General features: G+C 41.9%; 1 protein-coding gene across 9 annotated transcripts in view; it reads left to right on the forward strand.

The window, feature by feature from the left end:
- ELAVL3 (ELAV like RNA binding protein 3) overlaps positions 1 to 13,274 on the forward strand; it is a 46,305-nt gene extending 33,031 nt beyond the window's left edge. For 7 of the 9 annotated variants that reach the window (XM_069947255.1, XM_069947243.1, XM_069947226.1 and 4 more), the window contains 4 exons: positions 1,725 to 1,878; positions 2,655 to 2,880; positions 5,095 to 5,133; positions 9,792 to 13,274. In XM_069947255.1, coding sequence (XP_069803356.1) covers positions 1,725 to 1,878; positions 2,655 to 2,880; positions 5,095 to 5,133; positions 9,792 to 10,119 — 747 coding nt within the window. In that variant the 3' untranslated portion in view covers positions 10,120 to 13,274. Of the gene's footprint in view, positions 1 to 1,724; positions 1,879 to 2,654; positions 2,881 to 5,094; positions 5,134 to 9,770 lie in introns of all 9 variants that reach the window. The other 2 variants (XM_069947264.1, XM_069947289.1) reach the window with 2 other exon arrangements.
- The last annotated feature ends 4,693 nt before the right edge of the window (positions 13,275 to 17,967 follow it).

The raw sequence follows: 17,967 nt of genomic DNA on the forward strand, positions 1-17,967 counted from the left end.
AATCAGCTCCTCACAGCAAAAGTTAAAGGATAAGACTTGTGTAGCCGAAAAGTGACTTAATCACGGATAATGATCCAAAGGTCAGGCCCACAGAGGCGGCTTTGTGACCGAACACAGCGACGTGTTTAATGGCTGTCATCTCCACTCCGACCTAATGAAAGTGACACGTAGCATACAGCAACGCCGCGACCCATTGTCAGGGATTCTTTCTATATCCAATATATATGTAAATGGACTACAGGACTACAACTCCCAGTAGATAACTATACAATTAGAATTAATAAAGGTTTAACAAGGATTGTCCATATTTAAATGAGAATTATGTAATACCTCATTTGTCCTGCGGGAGTGCTGTAGGGAAATTAAACACTTGCTGTCAGGCTTCTCCACAGAACACAGCTGATCACTCATGTCTCCATCCTCATATAGATCTAGTATAAAAGGTTGATTGCTTATCTGGTGACAATAATGACTGATACCCCTCAGAGCCTAACTCACAATTCTGCTGGTTCTTATTAGAAGCAGTCATCAATAAACTTTGAAAGCTAAAATATACACCCATCCTAATATAGTCTCTGTGTTAGGGTCCATTTACACAGAAAAATTATCTGACAGATTATCTGTCAAAGATTTGAAGCCAAAGCCAGGAACAGACTATAAACAGAGATCAGGTCACAAAGGAATGCCTAAAATTTCTCCTCTTTTCAAATCCATTCCTGGCTTTGGCTTCAAATTTTTGGCAGATAATCTGTCAGATAATATTTCTTGTGTAAATGGACCTTTTATGCACAACATTACTTATCTGGTGTCAACAATGAATTCCAGCCCTCAGAGCTGAACTCACAATTCTGATTGTTATTGGAAACAGCAGTAAACTTTTTGTAAGTTAAAGGGGTTATCCAGCGCTACAAAAACATGGCTACTTTCCCCCCTACTGTTGTGTCCAGTTCAGGTGCAGTTTGCAATTAGGCTCCATTTACTTCAATGGGACTAAGCAGCAAAATCCCTCCCAATCTGGAGACAACTGTAGGGGGAAAGTGGCCATGTTTTTGTAGCGCTGGATAACCCCTTTAAAATATGTCTCCATCCTAATTTATATCTACTGCAAAAAAGTTGAGTCTCTGTGTTAATGCACAACATTACTTATGTGGTGGTAACGATGAATTACAGCCCTCGGAGCTGAACTCTTAATTCTGATTGTTTTTAGAAACAGTCAATATTAAACTTTTTAAAAGCTAAATATATGTCTCAATCCCCCATATTATAGCTTGCTATTACTTATCTGTTGGATAAATTACAGCCCTCAGAGCTGAACTCACAATTCTGGGAAATTCGTTCATTTCCCGCATGCCCGATTAGTTGCTTTGAATTAAAGGATTCATATTTAGGAGACCTATCAGTATTCCCCCCCCGATACAAATATCGTATAGAAAGCCGCCACATTATGAGTTCTAGGTTCATAGACAGAGACAGTTGCATCAGATAAGTCTCCGTGTAATGACAAGTGTGAATGCTGCAAAGGCTCATGGGAGGCTCCCTAGAGTGACCCGGCATTTCTGTGGCAACAGTGGCTAGGGGTGCAGCAAACAATGGCTACTCTCCAGAGACATTGGCAGCTTAACCTCCTCACTGCTGGGAAGAAGCTGCCGAGCTTGTAATTACGTAGCGGTATAAGGTTCTGCTACCTATGTGCATTGTGTATAACCATGGTCTGTATATTACAGGTATCTTACGCCCGCCCAAGCTCAGCCTCTATACGAGATGCCAACCTATACGTGAGCAGTCTCCCCAAAACCATGAATCAGAAAGAGATGGAGCAGCTCTTCTCCCAGTATGGCAGAATTATCACCTCGCGTATACTGGTTGATCAGGTCACAGGTATATTATCACACTGGATCATGGATGGTTTGGGTTACTGGAAGCTTCTGTAGGGTTAGACATATAGTGCCTACATATTCTATTGTATGGGAGCGACTTAGGGTTATGCAAAAAAAAAAAAACAGCGCCACACCTGTCGTCAGGTTATTTGTAGTATTGCAACCTGGCTTCATTCACTTTAATAGAATTGAATGTCAATACCACACACAAACTCCTAGAAAAGAGTGGATAGGTTGTTCTGGAAGAAAGCAACGTTATCTCTAATTCTGGGTAACCCCTTTAAAACACAGAGAGGCAGTCTCTGGGTCAGACCTGGAGGTGTGGGGCCCCTTTTCAGGACACAGCAATAACATCTCTAATTTATTGGGATTTTTTTTCACAATTTTTTGCAAATCCCAGCAGAATACAGAGGCATGTCTCAGTAGTATTCAGGGGCCTATCTGGGGATCCACCGGTTCTCCGGTCCGGGCCTGGGCAGTCTGTTATATAGCCGATAGAAACCATATTAGTATATGTGCGGATGTCTAGAGAGAAAATCGGGAGGTTGGCAATGTGAACTCCAATGAAAGGGATGATAATATCTATGTATAACCCACAGCTGGATCCCTTTTCTTCTGTCGGCTGTTTGAAACAATTTGCAATTGTTATTTTAAGCCCAATGATATCGAAGAAGAGTTCCTAAATGAAAGATGTTAGATACATCCAGTTTGTATTTAAGCAGAAAATCGTTGCCATAGAAGTTATTTAGTTAAAATTTCTCTTTTGTTTCTCCCCAGGGGTGTCCAGGGGAGTCGGCTTCATCCGATTCGATAAGAGGATAGAGGCCGAGGAAGCCATCAAAGGGTTGAACGGGCAGAAGCCACTTGGTGCCAGCGAACCAATCACCGTGAAATTTGCCAACAACCCTAGTCAGAAAACAGGCCAAGCTCTGCTCACCCACCTTTACCAGACCACAGCCCGACGGTACACAGGACCCCTTCATCACCAGACACAGAGATTCAGGTGAGAGACCCACCACCAGAAATCCAGTCCCAAACATTTCATCTTCCTTCTTGAACATTGCCCATCTCATGCCCACAGTACCATATACCTGAGTAACCTTTCAGACTATTACCACCAACTCCACGCCTATTCTATCATATACTTACATACTACCTACCTATATGTTTCTACAGTCAACAATCACTTTGCTGGTACTTTCGTTGACGGATAGGCTCCATATATCTGCATATAGCACAAAGATAGAGTAGACACCAGCAGAGTTCTTCTCACTAGGAGGCTCATCCTCACCTCCAAGATTCTCCCTACCTTCTAACAGAACCCATTATAAATATACCATATCATCTGTCATCTACCTAGATACTATTGCAACATTTTTTTTCGGTTTTCTTTGGTAATCTGGTAGTATGGTAATATGTCCTATGATACATGAAGCCGTCTTTCGATCTAGTACAATAAAACTTGAGACATCTTGATCCTTCTTAATATATTGACCAAGCTCATCAGACCTTCTCCACGTGTTCCTTATGTGTCTACACTAATCATGAGTTTCACCAATTGTCATTACCATACACAATTTTACCCCATCTGACTCTTCGGCATCAGATATTGTCAAAGTTGAGGAGCCTTCTTCGAGTTTCATCAATATACAGTGAAACCTCTCCAAAAGACCACAGATTTTGAGTCTGTTGTACATTATGCATAGTTGCCGTTTCTTTGTTAAGACCACTCCTAGAAGGACGCTTTGCAATGGAATTTTATGTGGTCTTCTCAAAGAGTTTTGACTATATCAAAAGGGCCCAACATAGACTGCATCCATGTTTTCTCGGGCTGCATCACCCTTCTCCAGTCAGTGGGATTCAAATTCCGATCGCTCGGGTCCATGTGAACCCAAGCTTTCGGCAAGTTCGCTCATCTCTAGTACAGAACCCAAATAGATTCCATGCCCATTGTCCCCATGCCACAGTGCCTTGTTATCTCCATCTCCTAGGCCAGGAATGGGGAACCTTTAGCCCTCCAGCTGTGGCAAAACTTTAGCTGTCTAGGCATGATGGGAATTATAGTTTTGCAACAGCTGAAGAGCCGAAGGTTCCCCATGCCTGACGTAGAAGATTAAGTCTTCCAATGTCTTCCCACTTTTTGTTTATTCTACCTAGTCTTTGCCCTTCATTCCTTTTACTTATCTAACCTGTGTTGTTTTGTCTATTTTTCTACTACATTCCCCTTTTTATAAGACGTCCAGGTGAATAGAAAAACATCTCGTGTGGACATGTAACCAACTTATTCACCCTACCGGTGAATAAGAGGTTAACCTCAAATTCAAGTTTATGATTAGAGATGAGTGAACCTGGAGCATGCTCGAGTCGATCCGAACCCGAACTTTCAGCATTTGATTAGTGGTGGCTGCTGAAGTTGGATAAAGCCCTAAGGCTATGTGGAAAACATGGATATAGTCATTGGCTGTATCCATGTTTTCCAGACAACCTTAGAGCTTTATCCAAGTTCAGCAGCCCCCGCTAATCAAATACCGAACGTTGGGGTTCGATCGCCTCGAACCCGAACCCGGTTCACTCATCTCTATTTATGATGCTTTTGTTGATGACCATGAGTTGGAACACAATGTTTCAAGTTGTGTTCAAGATCGTTGTCCTTTGTGTTGAGGTCGCTTGTCGGCCAAAAGATGTTACCAATATGGCAACTTGTATGATCGAACGATTGATTGATTGATTGATTGATTGTGAGGAAGTTCATCTACGCCTGAGCACCTCCTTCAAATACAAAGTGGTGGTCACCCAACTGGAGCTGCAAAACTCAAGTCAAGGAATTCAAGGAAGTCAAGCAATAGATGTGTCCTGGTGGCACTACTGACCCTACTAGGGCACTGTTGAGAAGAATTGTGGGACTACAGGTGCTTCTAGCCATTGGATGTTTTAAGGTGTTGTATAGGCCATGACTATGTTTTAGCAGAAGCCAAGAACGTACAGTGGCCATACATACGATAGTGACATGTAGGGATATCTGTAATGTTGTATGTATAAGGTCTTTGAATCGAGTTGTGGTTTCCTCCTGCTTTTTTTTTTCTTTTCGTTTTTCCTAATTTTTTAAAACTTTTAGTTTTGTCCCTTGTGTTTCTCCGGAGCGGCATTGTGGCCCCATCCCTCTATTCCTTGCGCGATGACTAACACACCACTCCCTCTCCTGTCCCTTCTCTCGCAGGCTGGACTCTTTAATAAACATGGCGTATGGAGTCAAGAGGTAAATAAGAGACCCAGACCCATCTCTTTGCCCACTCTGCGCTTCTTTCTTAGTCTCTAACTACTGCAGCTTAATGAACGAGCTGAGATACCCTACTAGAGGGGGCAACGTGTTCACCAGTTACATATACAGACTGACGTATATATAGATTATTGGGAATAGATGGGTGTTATTATGGTGAGGGTGATATCTCAAGGGTCATAGCGTTAAGGTGAATATGAGCACTTTGCTCTGGGCCAATAACCTGGTCCCACTGGAATTGACCCGCTAGGATCCTAGAAAGCTCTACTGGTGTCCATCTTCTTCAGCATATCCCCTAATAAGCTTGTTAATTTTTGGAAGATCAGCTGGTCAGTCTGATTCTATGTTGGTCCAATTTCTAGAAGGCTAAATGGTGGTCACTATGGTTGCCCATAAAGAAGAGCTATAGTCCCATTGTAAATGTAGACAGGGTTCCTCTTCCCCATAGACACCCCAAACAATGAAGGGGAAAAAGTTGTCCTTTGTGTTAAGGTCGCTTATTGGCCAAAAGATGGTACCAACATGGCAACTTGGCCACTCGGCCCTTCCTACCCAGAAGACATGTCAAAGAGAATCACTTCTGCGTGGTATAAACCGCCGATTCCCTATATACTAACAGACCATAACGAGTAGGTATCTCTCGCTCGTACATTAACCAGCAGCTCCCCTTCTTCTTCCCCTTCCTAGACTCATGGCTGACTAAATTATTTGCTACTTTTTGGCTGCTCTGAGAATTTTTTTTTTTTGTATTACTTTTTCTTTTCTTTTTGGAATTTTTTCCCCCCCCCATATCTTTTTGGCTGTGTTGTGTTGTGTCGTATGTCGTATAAAGCAAAAAAACACGTACAATAACATGGTGTTAGCGTTGTTAATGTGCCGTAAGCCATAGCAATCAATCAGATATTGGCATCACTTGGGTGTTCATTGTAGGTCACTGTACCAGTCAAGGGGAGGGCGCACTTATAACATTTATGGTGGTAAAATACCATCTAAAACACACTATTTTAGGGTAGCCGTCAGCAAGTATAACACAGAAGTGATCATATCACCATATTGGAGGAAGCTCTTATCTGATTGGTTACTATGAGCCACTGCTTCTATTTTCTCCATGTTATTAAGTGTTTAGAACTTATGTTATGTACCGCATATAGCGATCATCTGTAGTCAACATAAGTACTGCCCTGTATCTAATCACCTGTTAGATACATTCCACAGTAGAATGTATCTAACATTTGGCCATAGACGCTTCATATTCCTAGGCCAGTCGTCCATCAACCTCTAATGCTGACCACACTCCATCATCTTTTAGAGGGGCAATGGCTTGACTGGGATGAAAATTATTTTGGGGGACGAGGAGGGAAGGCAAACATACATGTGAGCCAACTGCAGGCCAGTAGGGGCGACCTTTGATGGTTGGGCATGGCATATTAATTCTAATGGAGGTGAGGATTATGCGGGAAAATAAAACCCCCCTATATATTACACAAGGATAGTGATAAATAATTCTCACCACTGGGGATAAAACTAAACTGAGGCTTCCTGTTGTGTCTGTATTGATAAGAGGAGGCGGCTGTAATGTGATCTGTACAGCTAACAGCATCATGTGACACCAGTAGGTAGATAGCATCAATACAAGCCAATAGTAGCTCCTTGTGGATTGACCTTTTTTAAATGTCACAGAGCGCGCTCGGTGATGTTTTATATTCATTTCAAGGGGAGAGAGTCTGTCTATTGTTGTCTATGTCCATGAGCCTTACTGTAAAGCATGTCACTAAATGCCCTTTAAGGGTAGCTTCACACACACACCGTATTGCAGCTGATTTTCTGCTACAGATGCACAGCAGATTTGATATAAATAACTATCACAGCATTAAATCTGCACCATCAAATATGCTGCAGATCCTGTACGTGTGAATGAACCCTAAAGGAGTTTTCAGGTTTATAAAAATATAGGGGGAGATTTATCAAACATGGTTTAAGGTGAAACTGGCTCAGTTGCCCCTAGCAACCAATCAGATTCCACCTTTCATTTAACAAAGAGTCTGTGAGGAATGAAAGATGGAATCTGATTGGTTGCTAGGGGCAACTGGGCCAGTTTCACTTTACACCATGTTTGATAAATCTCCCCCATAGTCTGAGCTCCTCTAATTGTTTTCAGTCCATAGTTACAAGTGAAAGCGAATATGGAAAACCACTTTAAGTGATAGGGTTTATCATTTTAACCTATAGACCCATGTATTTGAGACTATAAGAAATGATAGACTACATCCCACAAGAACATATCAGATTCTATTGTCCATTACAGTCAGCTGAGATCTGTAAAGGTAGGAATTTTTTTTTATTTGCGCCACCTGGTATCTGACTGATCTTAAAGAAACTCTGTCAGCAGGTTTGTGTTGTCCTATCTCAGGGTAACCTAAACTAGAGATAGAACAGAATGATGTATCACTTACATTTTTCTGTGCAGCTGATTCGGAGATCTCCTACTGAATAACCTGGACAATAAGTAGTCCTCTCCATTATGTGCATGTGCTCAGTAGTCCTGGATATTCATGAGAAGCAGAAAACTCCACCCACCAGCTGCTGATTGGCAGTTATCTATCCATGCTGTGTATAGGCAGTCAACTGTCAATTGGCAGCTGGAGGGCGGGGGGAGGGGCGCGTCAAGAATCCTATTCTCCTGCATATTAGTAGAACAGATGAACAGAATGACATCAGTAATACATCGGTCTGTTCAGCATTTCTGTCACTAGTTTATGTTGCCATCATTTAAGGCGGCATACACCTAGTGACAGATTCCCTTTAAGCATAAAGACCATGGCGGTGGTAGTCAGAGCAGCCATTTCTTGTACTTCCACAAGGAAAGAACCAAGAGGGGCCCTATATTGCCCACTCACCTAAAATTACAATTACATCAGGTGGCAGACTGTCCAGGTTCGGCAATTTCGCAGCCCTAGGGAGTCATGGAAAACATATAGCCATAGGCTGTATTCATGTTTTCCTGGCAACCCTAGGATGACAACCAACTTCTCCAGTTGTGGGAAGTTAAATGCCGATCCTGGACAGGAACTGGGAGTTTGCTCAACACTAATCATAAGTCTACTTGTCTACATTGAGACAATATCATATAAGTAACATGCCACATGGAGGCGCTCTTTTTGTGAGTTTTTTTACTAGCTGCTGAATATCTAGAATATCTCCACAACCTCTAATGCAATGAATCTATATCTGCCTTGGCAACATGAGGTGGAGATCAATTTCCATGGACCGTTGCCATGACAAGCATCATTTATAACCTGCAGGCACCTCCACCAAGTCTAATGTGAAAACAAGTCCTATTAACATATGCTCAGGAAAAAACAAATACACGTATAAAGATCAGGTCGGAGAAAAGATGGTCAAGAAATAAAAAATTTCACAAAAAAAAAAAAAAAAAAGCTTCTCAGAAGCTTGGTTGAGAAATACAGTATATAGCCTGAGAGTTAACAGGAAAGCAGTAGTATGTTAAAGGGAAACTATCAGCAGGTTCATGCAAACCTGTCCCTGTAGCTCCCTAACTCCACTTTCCGGAGCTGGTCTTGTTATCTTTGTAGGTCCTACTGTTTTTGAGTAAGTTAAGCAGAAGAAATAAGTAAATGAGCTTTTGGTGCATTGGGGGTGTTCCTCGGCCTCCTAGTGCACCATTTGGCCCACCCCCCTATGGTCACACTTACTTATGTATATTTAAACATGCATAAGCAGTCCAGTCCTTGACGCACATGTGCAGTAACAATGCGCATGTGCTGTTCATACCGCGTTCCTGCAGTTAGTGCTGTTACTGCAGAGACCGGCCTGCTTATGCATACTGGAATATGCTTAGGTAAGCCTGACCGTAGGAGGAGATGGATGGGCTGAACAGTCTACTGGGAGGCCAAGGAATGCCCCAATGCCCCCACTTATTTACATATTTCCTTCAGATTAAATTACTCGAAAATGGCAGGACCTACCAAGAGAACAAGACTGGCGCCGGAAGAAGGAGGTAGGAGGCCACAGGGACATATCAGCAGGTTTATTTGCCTTTAAATGTACTTTTTTAAAATGAAACTGGAATATGAGAGGAGGCATCTCAAAATGGTCACTGTGCTTCTTCTAACCAATTTCCAAGGAGCAAAAGTCTTCTACATAACTCTGGTTGGGAAACACTGTATACAGCCTGAGAGCTAACTGAAAAACAGCCAAACTCCATAACTGTAGTAGTAGACCAGTTGTATCTCTCGATCAAGTCGCTAAATGTGATGATCACTGTGCTCCTCACCTTGACGTAGCTGGAGAACGTAATAGATTGTTTCATCTATTCGAGTATAGGTTTTGGTTTCTTCAAGGGTCATCCTTGACATTTTGTGGTCTTTATGTAACTGTGTTCTCATTCTGTGTCATTTCCATGTTTTCATCTTCCACTTACTCTGCTTGGTAGAAAAACAACATTTTGGGCCCTTATTGAGGACAAATAATCTACCACCCATTTATTGCTCAATATGATGTATTCTAAGGTGTCCAGTATCTTCTTACTTTCCTTCTTTCTTATGATTCACCCCTCCTTTTCACTCACATGGACCTATTCCTTACACCCAATGTAGTCCGCTCTCTTTCCTCCCCAGGTTCTCACCCATAACCATCGACAGTGTTACCAACCTTGCTGGAGTCAGTTTGACAGGTCCTACCTCTGCTGGCTGGTGCATCTTTGTCTACAACCTATCCCCGGAGGCTGACGAGAGTGTTCTGTGGCAACTGTTTGGGCCATTCGGCGCAGTGACAAATGTCAAAGTTATCCGGGACTTCACCACAAACAAGTGCAAAGGTTTCGGATTCGTCACCATGACAAACTACGACGAGGCGGCCATGGCTATTGCCAGCCTGAACGGATATCGGCTGGGAGATAGGGTCCTGCAAGTTTCATTCAAAACTAGTAAACAACACAAAGCATGAAAGAGAGGGCAATGAGTGGAGGGGTGGGGGAGTGAGAGAGGAAGTGTTACGGCAAGAGGGTAAAAGTAAGGTATGCCAATGGCTAGACATACACCACGTACAGACACCCTTGAAATTATAGACAGGGAAGGAGGGAACGATTTGAGCTCTGCACAAGGAAAAGTAAACTTGTGGTCCACCATGGTGGGAACCATTGGTTTATAATTGACGACAGCTAGGACTTGGGAGCCAGTTCTATCTAGTCTAAGATTTCATGTAGGATCTAATACCACTGGTGCCAACCCAGTGGACATATGGCCTACTGACTGGTCACAATACTTCTCTAGCTATCGTAGAACATTTCTACCATCATAGTTTAAATGGGGTGAGGTTTCGAGTAAGAGAGCATGTTTTATTTATTTATTTTTTTACCTCTCTCACTTAGGTAGTGAATTGGTTAAATATCCTGGTTTAGCGCCATCTCACTGCCTCAATCCCTTGCCCCTCCCCCCTCCCCGATCTCACTCGATATCCTCTCTTCTCCTAAAGAGTAATAAACAAAGAAATGAGAGCGGGAGCAGAAACGAAAGAAAAACAAACAAAAAAAAACACAAAAAAACTAAAATATCTATTTTTATAAAAAAGGAGAAAAAAAAAATCTCAATGAGCATTTTAAGCCTTTCGCACTTGTCCAAAAATAGGAGTCCATGAAAAATATATAGTTACACGATAATAGCTCTTTTAATTCATTACGGGGGTAAAGCGACAGAACAAAAGGAAAAAAACATAAAAGAAAAAAAAAAAAAAATGGAACTTTTTTATTAGATTAAAAAAAAAACCTTTTCCAAGCTAGTGGCTTCCAGGAAGAATTAAAGTGCACCTATTATGCAAAAATAACTTGGGCGGTCATTAAAAAAAACTTTGAAATTTCATATTTACATTCATGTTGGCAAGTGTGGGAAAATCAATTTTGATCAATTTATCATTTTTAAAGTTTTTTGTTGGATTTTGTGGACTGGTCATCAGAAGGACGGTCACGTTTGCTTCAGGAACACGACGGCAAACTACACAACTTGCAATAATTCATAATTTATTATTTTTAATATCCCCAAGTTGTTCTTGCCTAAGGAAAAAAAAAAACACAAAAAATATCCAAACCCTTGATGCATTTTAGATTTGAACTGCAATATATTTATATGTTCAAGGATTCCCATTTTTTGGGACTTGTTTAAAAGCCTTTTCATTCAGACTGTCTTTATATATTTTACACAGTGGCCCCTGTTTAAAGACATAACGACATCCATACTCATCATGGAAAATCCAAATAATTGTGTATTTTTTATTAATTATTATCATTATTATTATTGAATATTGTGCCAGGTTTGGTTTAGAAGATGTCTAGATTGGTTACCATTCAAGCTTCAGACCCACTTTGCCAGGAAAGAAACGAGTAAAATATTTCCAATTTCTAATTTAAAAAAAATTTGAATTAAAAAACATGCATAATAATTATTTGAATTAAAAAAGGCATGAAAAAACATAAATTATTATAGGGGGAATGTGTCTTTCATTGAGAAATAGCCCGGCAATGGCAAAATAAAGACGACTGGATGATACAGTGAACAGAGTTGCACTAATTTTTTAAAGAAAAAAAAATTCTCCAAAAACTTACAGAATAAAAATATAAATAAGACGACAGTTACCAAAATTGCCAGGTCACACGATTGTGAATGTGGTGGCATGACTACTGTATCAGTGAATAGTATGAGTTAGTAGAGAAGGGATCCTCTGTTTAGAATCTTCATCTTGTTGGCCAAAGAGCGTCACTTACTTTGGAGGACACCAAAAAAAATTCATTATGAAATTATAAAAAAATTTTTATATAGTTCAAATCTATGCACAACAGGTTATAGAGATTATTTTTATGATATTTTTGAATAAAACCCTACATATTTATTCTAACTAAAGATAAGCAAATTTTTTTTAAAAAAAGATTATTTCAGGTCCAGTTCAATTTGGATTTGAAAATTTCTCGATTAACCTGAAAAAATTGTGTGTGATGTGATTCTCACCAATCTCTTAGGGCAGTACCCAACCCCTTTTCAAGCTCTTTAACACCATGATTGTGTAACCCTAGTGTTAAGGTCTTTAACATGAACCCTTTCTCTAATTGTTAAAACAGCAGCTGGCATTTTCAATGATTTACTCAAAACGGATTCCAAAATTTAGGATTTTGACAATTCCAATCTTTCAAAAAATTTTGGAATTAATTTGAATTTATTTCAGATTGATTCGCTCATCCTTTGGCTGGCCAGGCATGATGGGAATTGTAGTTTTTCAAAAGCTGGAAGGCCGAAGGCTAGCGCCGGCATTTCTCAATGCAGCCATATTCAAAACATAATAAACCTAAAAAAAATTGGAAAGTGGGACTGGAGTCTTAATAAAAACAAATATCCATAATATATAAGTTGAATTAGCTTGACGTTGAATTATTGTGTAGCGAAAAAAAAAACATGAAAACTAGCTAGAGAAAATTTGGTTGTTTCTTAGTTAACGTCTGTTCTATAACTCGTTTTTTCGTTTATTTTTTAATTAGGTTAACGCCCCCCAGACATTTCTCTAGTGAATGTGTTTTCTTTTTATATAATTTTGATTCAATTTTTGTGCTTTTATTTCTAATATTAAAAAACAATATAAACGCTAGTCGGGACGGGAGGAAATCTCTCGATCCCTTAATTTTAGTTAGTTATTTGTGTTCTAGGTTCCGTGTGGTTTCTTTGCCTGTGTTTAGTAGAATGTTGTAGGATCTCTTGAAATTAAAAAAAAAATTAATGAAAAGTCAACAGAGCATAAAAAGACATTTATGTAAAGAAAAAAAAAAGAATAGAAAAAAATGTAAAAAAAAAAAAAAATTGAAAACCTGGCGAGATCTTTTAAAATGTTGTTTTTAACTTATTTGGAAGTATTTATTCTTTATTTGTGTGGGTATAAATATGTGCATATTTATGTTTGTTGAGCCTAAGCAAACAAAGGTTTCTTCTTTTTTTTTTTTTTTTTTTTTTCCGGTCAAAGCCCGCCTCCATAGAGGATATAGGGCTTCATTTGGGAATTGGAGGAAAAGGTGATAATTTATTTAAAGAACAAAGAAAAAGGGGTTGACACATTGTTTAAAAAAAAAAAAAATACAAAGAAAAAAAAAAAAGAAAAAAAGAATAACGTGCATTTTTTTATAAGCTGGTTTGAAATCCATTGAGCTGAGAGCACTGAATAATAAAACGTATAAAAAAGGAAATAAAAAGATTATTAATAAAAATAAAAAAAAAAGTGTCATTGTTTATTTCATGAGACTGGTGATAAATGGTGTGACTGCGATAATGTGGAGAAAACGGGCAGATCCTAACCTGTTCTGCTCCCCAGTGCTCCACTTTCTCTCCTTGGTCAAGGGGGTGTTTGTCCGGGGGAGTATGTGTAGAGGACATTTTCTGCTAACCCCTTTAATTAGGAAAGGTTTGCATGGAGAACACCTTTAATATTAACAATACTAGAAAAGTGTACAGTATACTTCTATATACACTGTACTGTACAGCGGCAGACCCAGACAGCAAAGGGCCCCTGTGCAAAACCCCCATAACCTATTTGTTTCTCCACCTTTCTGCCTTAAAGGCGCACACATATATATATGCCCGGGTATCCGGTACATGTGTCCTGGTTTCTCGGGAGGGACCTACAGCACAGATGCCAGGGCCCAGTAAAGGACTGTACTGCAGTCTGTGCAGGCCCCAGTGTGGGACTGGGATACCTGTGGCCAGCCAATAGAACTGATCATGGGGGACACCCAAATAAAGAACCTGTCAGAAGCGACATGCAGACCTGGTCCCATTCTGTACTGATGTATCTGTGACCACAACTCCCCGAATAACAATAACTACAACTCTCAGAATGACTTACACTTATGAAGCTCTCAGAGAATGCTGGGAGTCGTAGTTTCCAAGAGGACAACTCCTTGAGTTGTCTGCTCATTTGTACTTCAAATCCCAGCACATCCTGAAGGCTGCAGACTGCAGTAAATGCTGGGAGTTGTAGTGTTTGCAGCTGTAGTACTTGGAGGGTCCTGGGTGCATTGTACACTGGATGCTGTGTGGGGGATGAGAGTATATAGCTCAGAGTGTGGAAGTGACCCCAGAACAGCACTAATAGGGCATAGAACATGTGGGCCCTTAATCACTGCTGGGGAACAGGTGGGATACATGTACATGTACTGTATGTAGCTGCACAGGCGGGATACATGTACTGTATGTGGCTGCACAGGTGGGGTACATGTACTGTATGTGGCTGCACAGGTGGGATACATGTACTGTATGTAGCTGCACAGGTGGGATACATGTACTGTATGTGGCTGCACAGGTGGAATACATGTACTGTATGTGGCAGCACAGGTGGGAGACATGTACTGTATGTGGCTGCACAGGTGGGAGACATGTACTGTATGTGGCGGCACAGGTGGGAGACACGTACTGTATGTGGCGGCACAGGTGGGATACATGTACTGTATGTGGCTGCACGGTGGGATACATGTACTGTATGTGGTTGCACAGGAGGGATACATGTACTGTATGTGGCTGCTTAGTGGGGAGATGAAATACAAAACCATGCTTCACCTGGTCCCCGCTCCGGCTTGCTGAAGACACCGAGAACCACCGAAGCAAGCCGGAGCCGAGATCAGGTAAAGTATCAGCTCCGGCGGACGGGGGGTTAAAGGGGCGGGCTGTGGACAAACTCGCCGCAGGGATGTACATCCCTGCTGCGTGTTTGTCTGCCATTGAAAGTATAGGGCCGGGATCTGCAGCGAGTCCCCTCGCTGCAGATCCGGCAAGTGGGATTGTAGCCTTAAAGAGGTTGTCTGGGCTAAACAAAAATTTGCTGCCAGAGTGGGGTTTTTATATACGTGATATATATATTTTACTCCTCAACTCCCCCAGCTGCCATGTCGATACTCCCGATCCTTCACTGTGCTAGTCGCTGCTTCTTACAAGTTCTGCCCCACCTGTCTGGACAGGTCCTGTGGGGTTAGGCTGGCACAGGACCTAGAAGAGGCGGGTCCAGCACATGGGGTGATTGGCTTGCCTGGACAACCCCTCTATGTAGTCATACCCTTTAAGACCTGTAGGGAGCTATGTGGAGGCCTCATGTATTCAACCATCAGAGGATGGAAGAAATCAAGGAATCCTTAAAAGGTTCTTCAGGATGAAACAAACCTGGCTGTTTCTGTCCATATCCATCCACAGGAGATGCAGCTCAGCCTCATTCACTGCCTGTCATTTCATCGTCCATCTGGGTGCTTAGACTCCCCCAACAATTGCTAGAATTGAGGCATGTGACTGAGTTCTTCTCTCCAGTCCCTTCTCACTGCAGGTGATAGTATAGTCAGACTATGGAGCCCATCTCCAGCGTGCTTCTCCCGACTCAACTTTATCCATGTTTTCCAGGACCCCTTAGGGCTGGAGGATCCGCTCATCTCTACTTCTGACCACTAAAACATTTTTTTTTCTTTTTATCATCTTTTATTCAATGTTGTTGGGAGGCAGTATAAAAACCTGATTTATTTTTTCTTCATGTTGCCCAATATGCAGAATAATAATGTGATTATTTTATAGTTCTGTATGTGAGGGCAGAGAACTGGACTCCATCATTAGGCCCAAACTCCTCTATAAGCACCCAGCGAGGAGGGTGGCGGAGGAAACCTGCTCACTCTGTGCCAGTCACTAAAGCCCAAGGTATCCAAGGTTAAACAGCCCAGACTAAAGTCCTGTACAGCAGGACCTTGGCCCTTATTATATATCTGAGCACTTCACCAAGCACAGTATACCGGAGCAGCGCTTGTGAAATATGGCTCTTTAATGGATGCATTGGTGGTTAAAGGGGTTGGCCACTTTATAGTAAGACTGTTCAGTGTACAGTATTAGTAAGTGTACTCACTGTCAGTGGCGTAGCTACCATAGAGGCAAGGTAGGCAGTTGCTATGGGGCCCATGCAGGAGGGGGCCCAGAGAAGAAGGTAAGAGCGTATGTCCTTCTGCTTAGCCCATTATGTACTGCAGAGTGTAAGTGACCCGATGTTTACTTACATGCTGCAACACAAAAAAGGGTTAACAAGCAGAAGACAGAGATCTCTGCTTCAATGCACTGATAACCTCTGACCTCCGTTCTCTAGCTGCTGCAATAGAGTAGGAAAAACAAATATGTGCAGAGGTCAGTGCATCAGCAGTAAAGCATATATATATATATATATATACACACACACACTCACCGGCCACTTTATTAGGTACACCATGCTAGTAACGGGTGGTCTTCTGCTGCTGTAGCCCATCTGCCTCAAAGTTGGATGTACTGTGCGTTCAGAGATGCTCTTCTGCCTACCTTGGTTGTAACGGTTGGCTATTTGAGTCACTGTTGCCTTTCTATAAGCTCGAACCAGTCTGCCCATTCTCCTCTGACCTCTGGCATCAACAAGGCATTTCCACCCACAGAACTGCCGCTCACTGGATGTTTTTTCTTTTTCGGACCATTCTCTGTAAACCCTAGAGATGGTTGTGCGTGAAAATCCCAGTAGATCAGCAGTTTCTGAAATACTCAGACCAGCCCTTCTGGCACCAACAACCATGCCACGTTCAAAGGCCCTCAAATCACCTGTCTTCCCCATACTGATGCTCGGTTTGAACTGCAGGAGATTGTCTTGACCATGTCTACATGCCTAAATGCACTGAGTTGCCACCATGTGATTGGCTGATTAGAAATTAAGTGGTAACGTCCAGTTGGACAGGTATACCTAGTAAAGTGGCTGGTGAGTGTGTATATATTTAAAATTTTTTGCTATGGGGCCCGTGAATCCTAGCTACGCCCCTGCTCACTGTATATACTGACAGCAGCTCCCTGTGTACTCCCCGTATATACTGACAGCAGCTCCCTGTGTACTCACTGTATATACTGACAGCTCCCTGTGTACTCACTGTACATACTGACAGCAGCTCCCTGTACTCACTGTACATACTGACAGCAGCTCCCTGTACTCACTGTACATACTGACAGCAGCTCCCTGCGTACTCACTGTATATACTGACAGCAGCTCCCTGTGTACTCACTGTCTATACTGACAGCAGCTCCCTGTGTACTCACTGTCTATACTGACAGCAGCTCCCTGTGTACTCACTGTCTATACTGACAGCAGCTCCCTGTGTACTCACTGTCTATACTGACAGCAGCTCCCTGTACTCACTGTATATACTGACAGCAGCTCCGTGTGTACTCATTGTACATACTGACAGCAGCTCCCTGTGTACTCACTGTCTATACTGACAGCAGCTCCCTGTGTACTCACTGTATATACTGACAGCAGCTCCCTGTGTACTTCATACAGCTAACATCAGACTCCCCTCCTCCAGGCTGTACTGCCCTGCGTTGTGGTGAGTCTGTCCATAAGATGGCTGACATGGAAGGGCATGCGACCATGCCTCACCTCCAGTGTTCACCATAGACATACACAGGCTCAGTGATAGACACATGGGGTGGGGGCATGGTCACATGCTCCTCCATGTCAGCCATCTTATGGACAGACAGGACAGAGAAGGGGATCCTGATATTAGCTCTATGAGGTACACAGGGAGCTGCTGTCACCTAGGGGGCTGTTTGGGGACTCACTTTTTGCACCATGATCTATACTTTTTTTGGTACTATTTTAGTGTAAATGGTGCGGGGGTTCAGATGAGTCAGTGACAGGTGCTGCTTCTGTCACTGACTCCCTTAAATGCCATGAAAGCTACAGATCACAGCATTTAAAAGTTTAACTTTTGACATGTCATAGCGATAGACTGAT

The sequence above is a fragment of the Dendropsophus ebraccatus genome, chromosome 1 (genome assembly GCF_027789765.1).
Source record: "Dendropsophus ebraccatus isolate aDenEbr1 chromosome 1, aDenEbr1.pat, whole genome shotgun sequence".
NCBI classification, from domain to species: domain Eukaryota; kingdom Metazoa; phylum Chordata; class Amphibia; order Anura; family Hylidae; genus Dendropsophus; species Dendropsophus ebraccatus.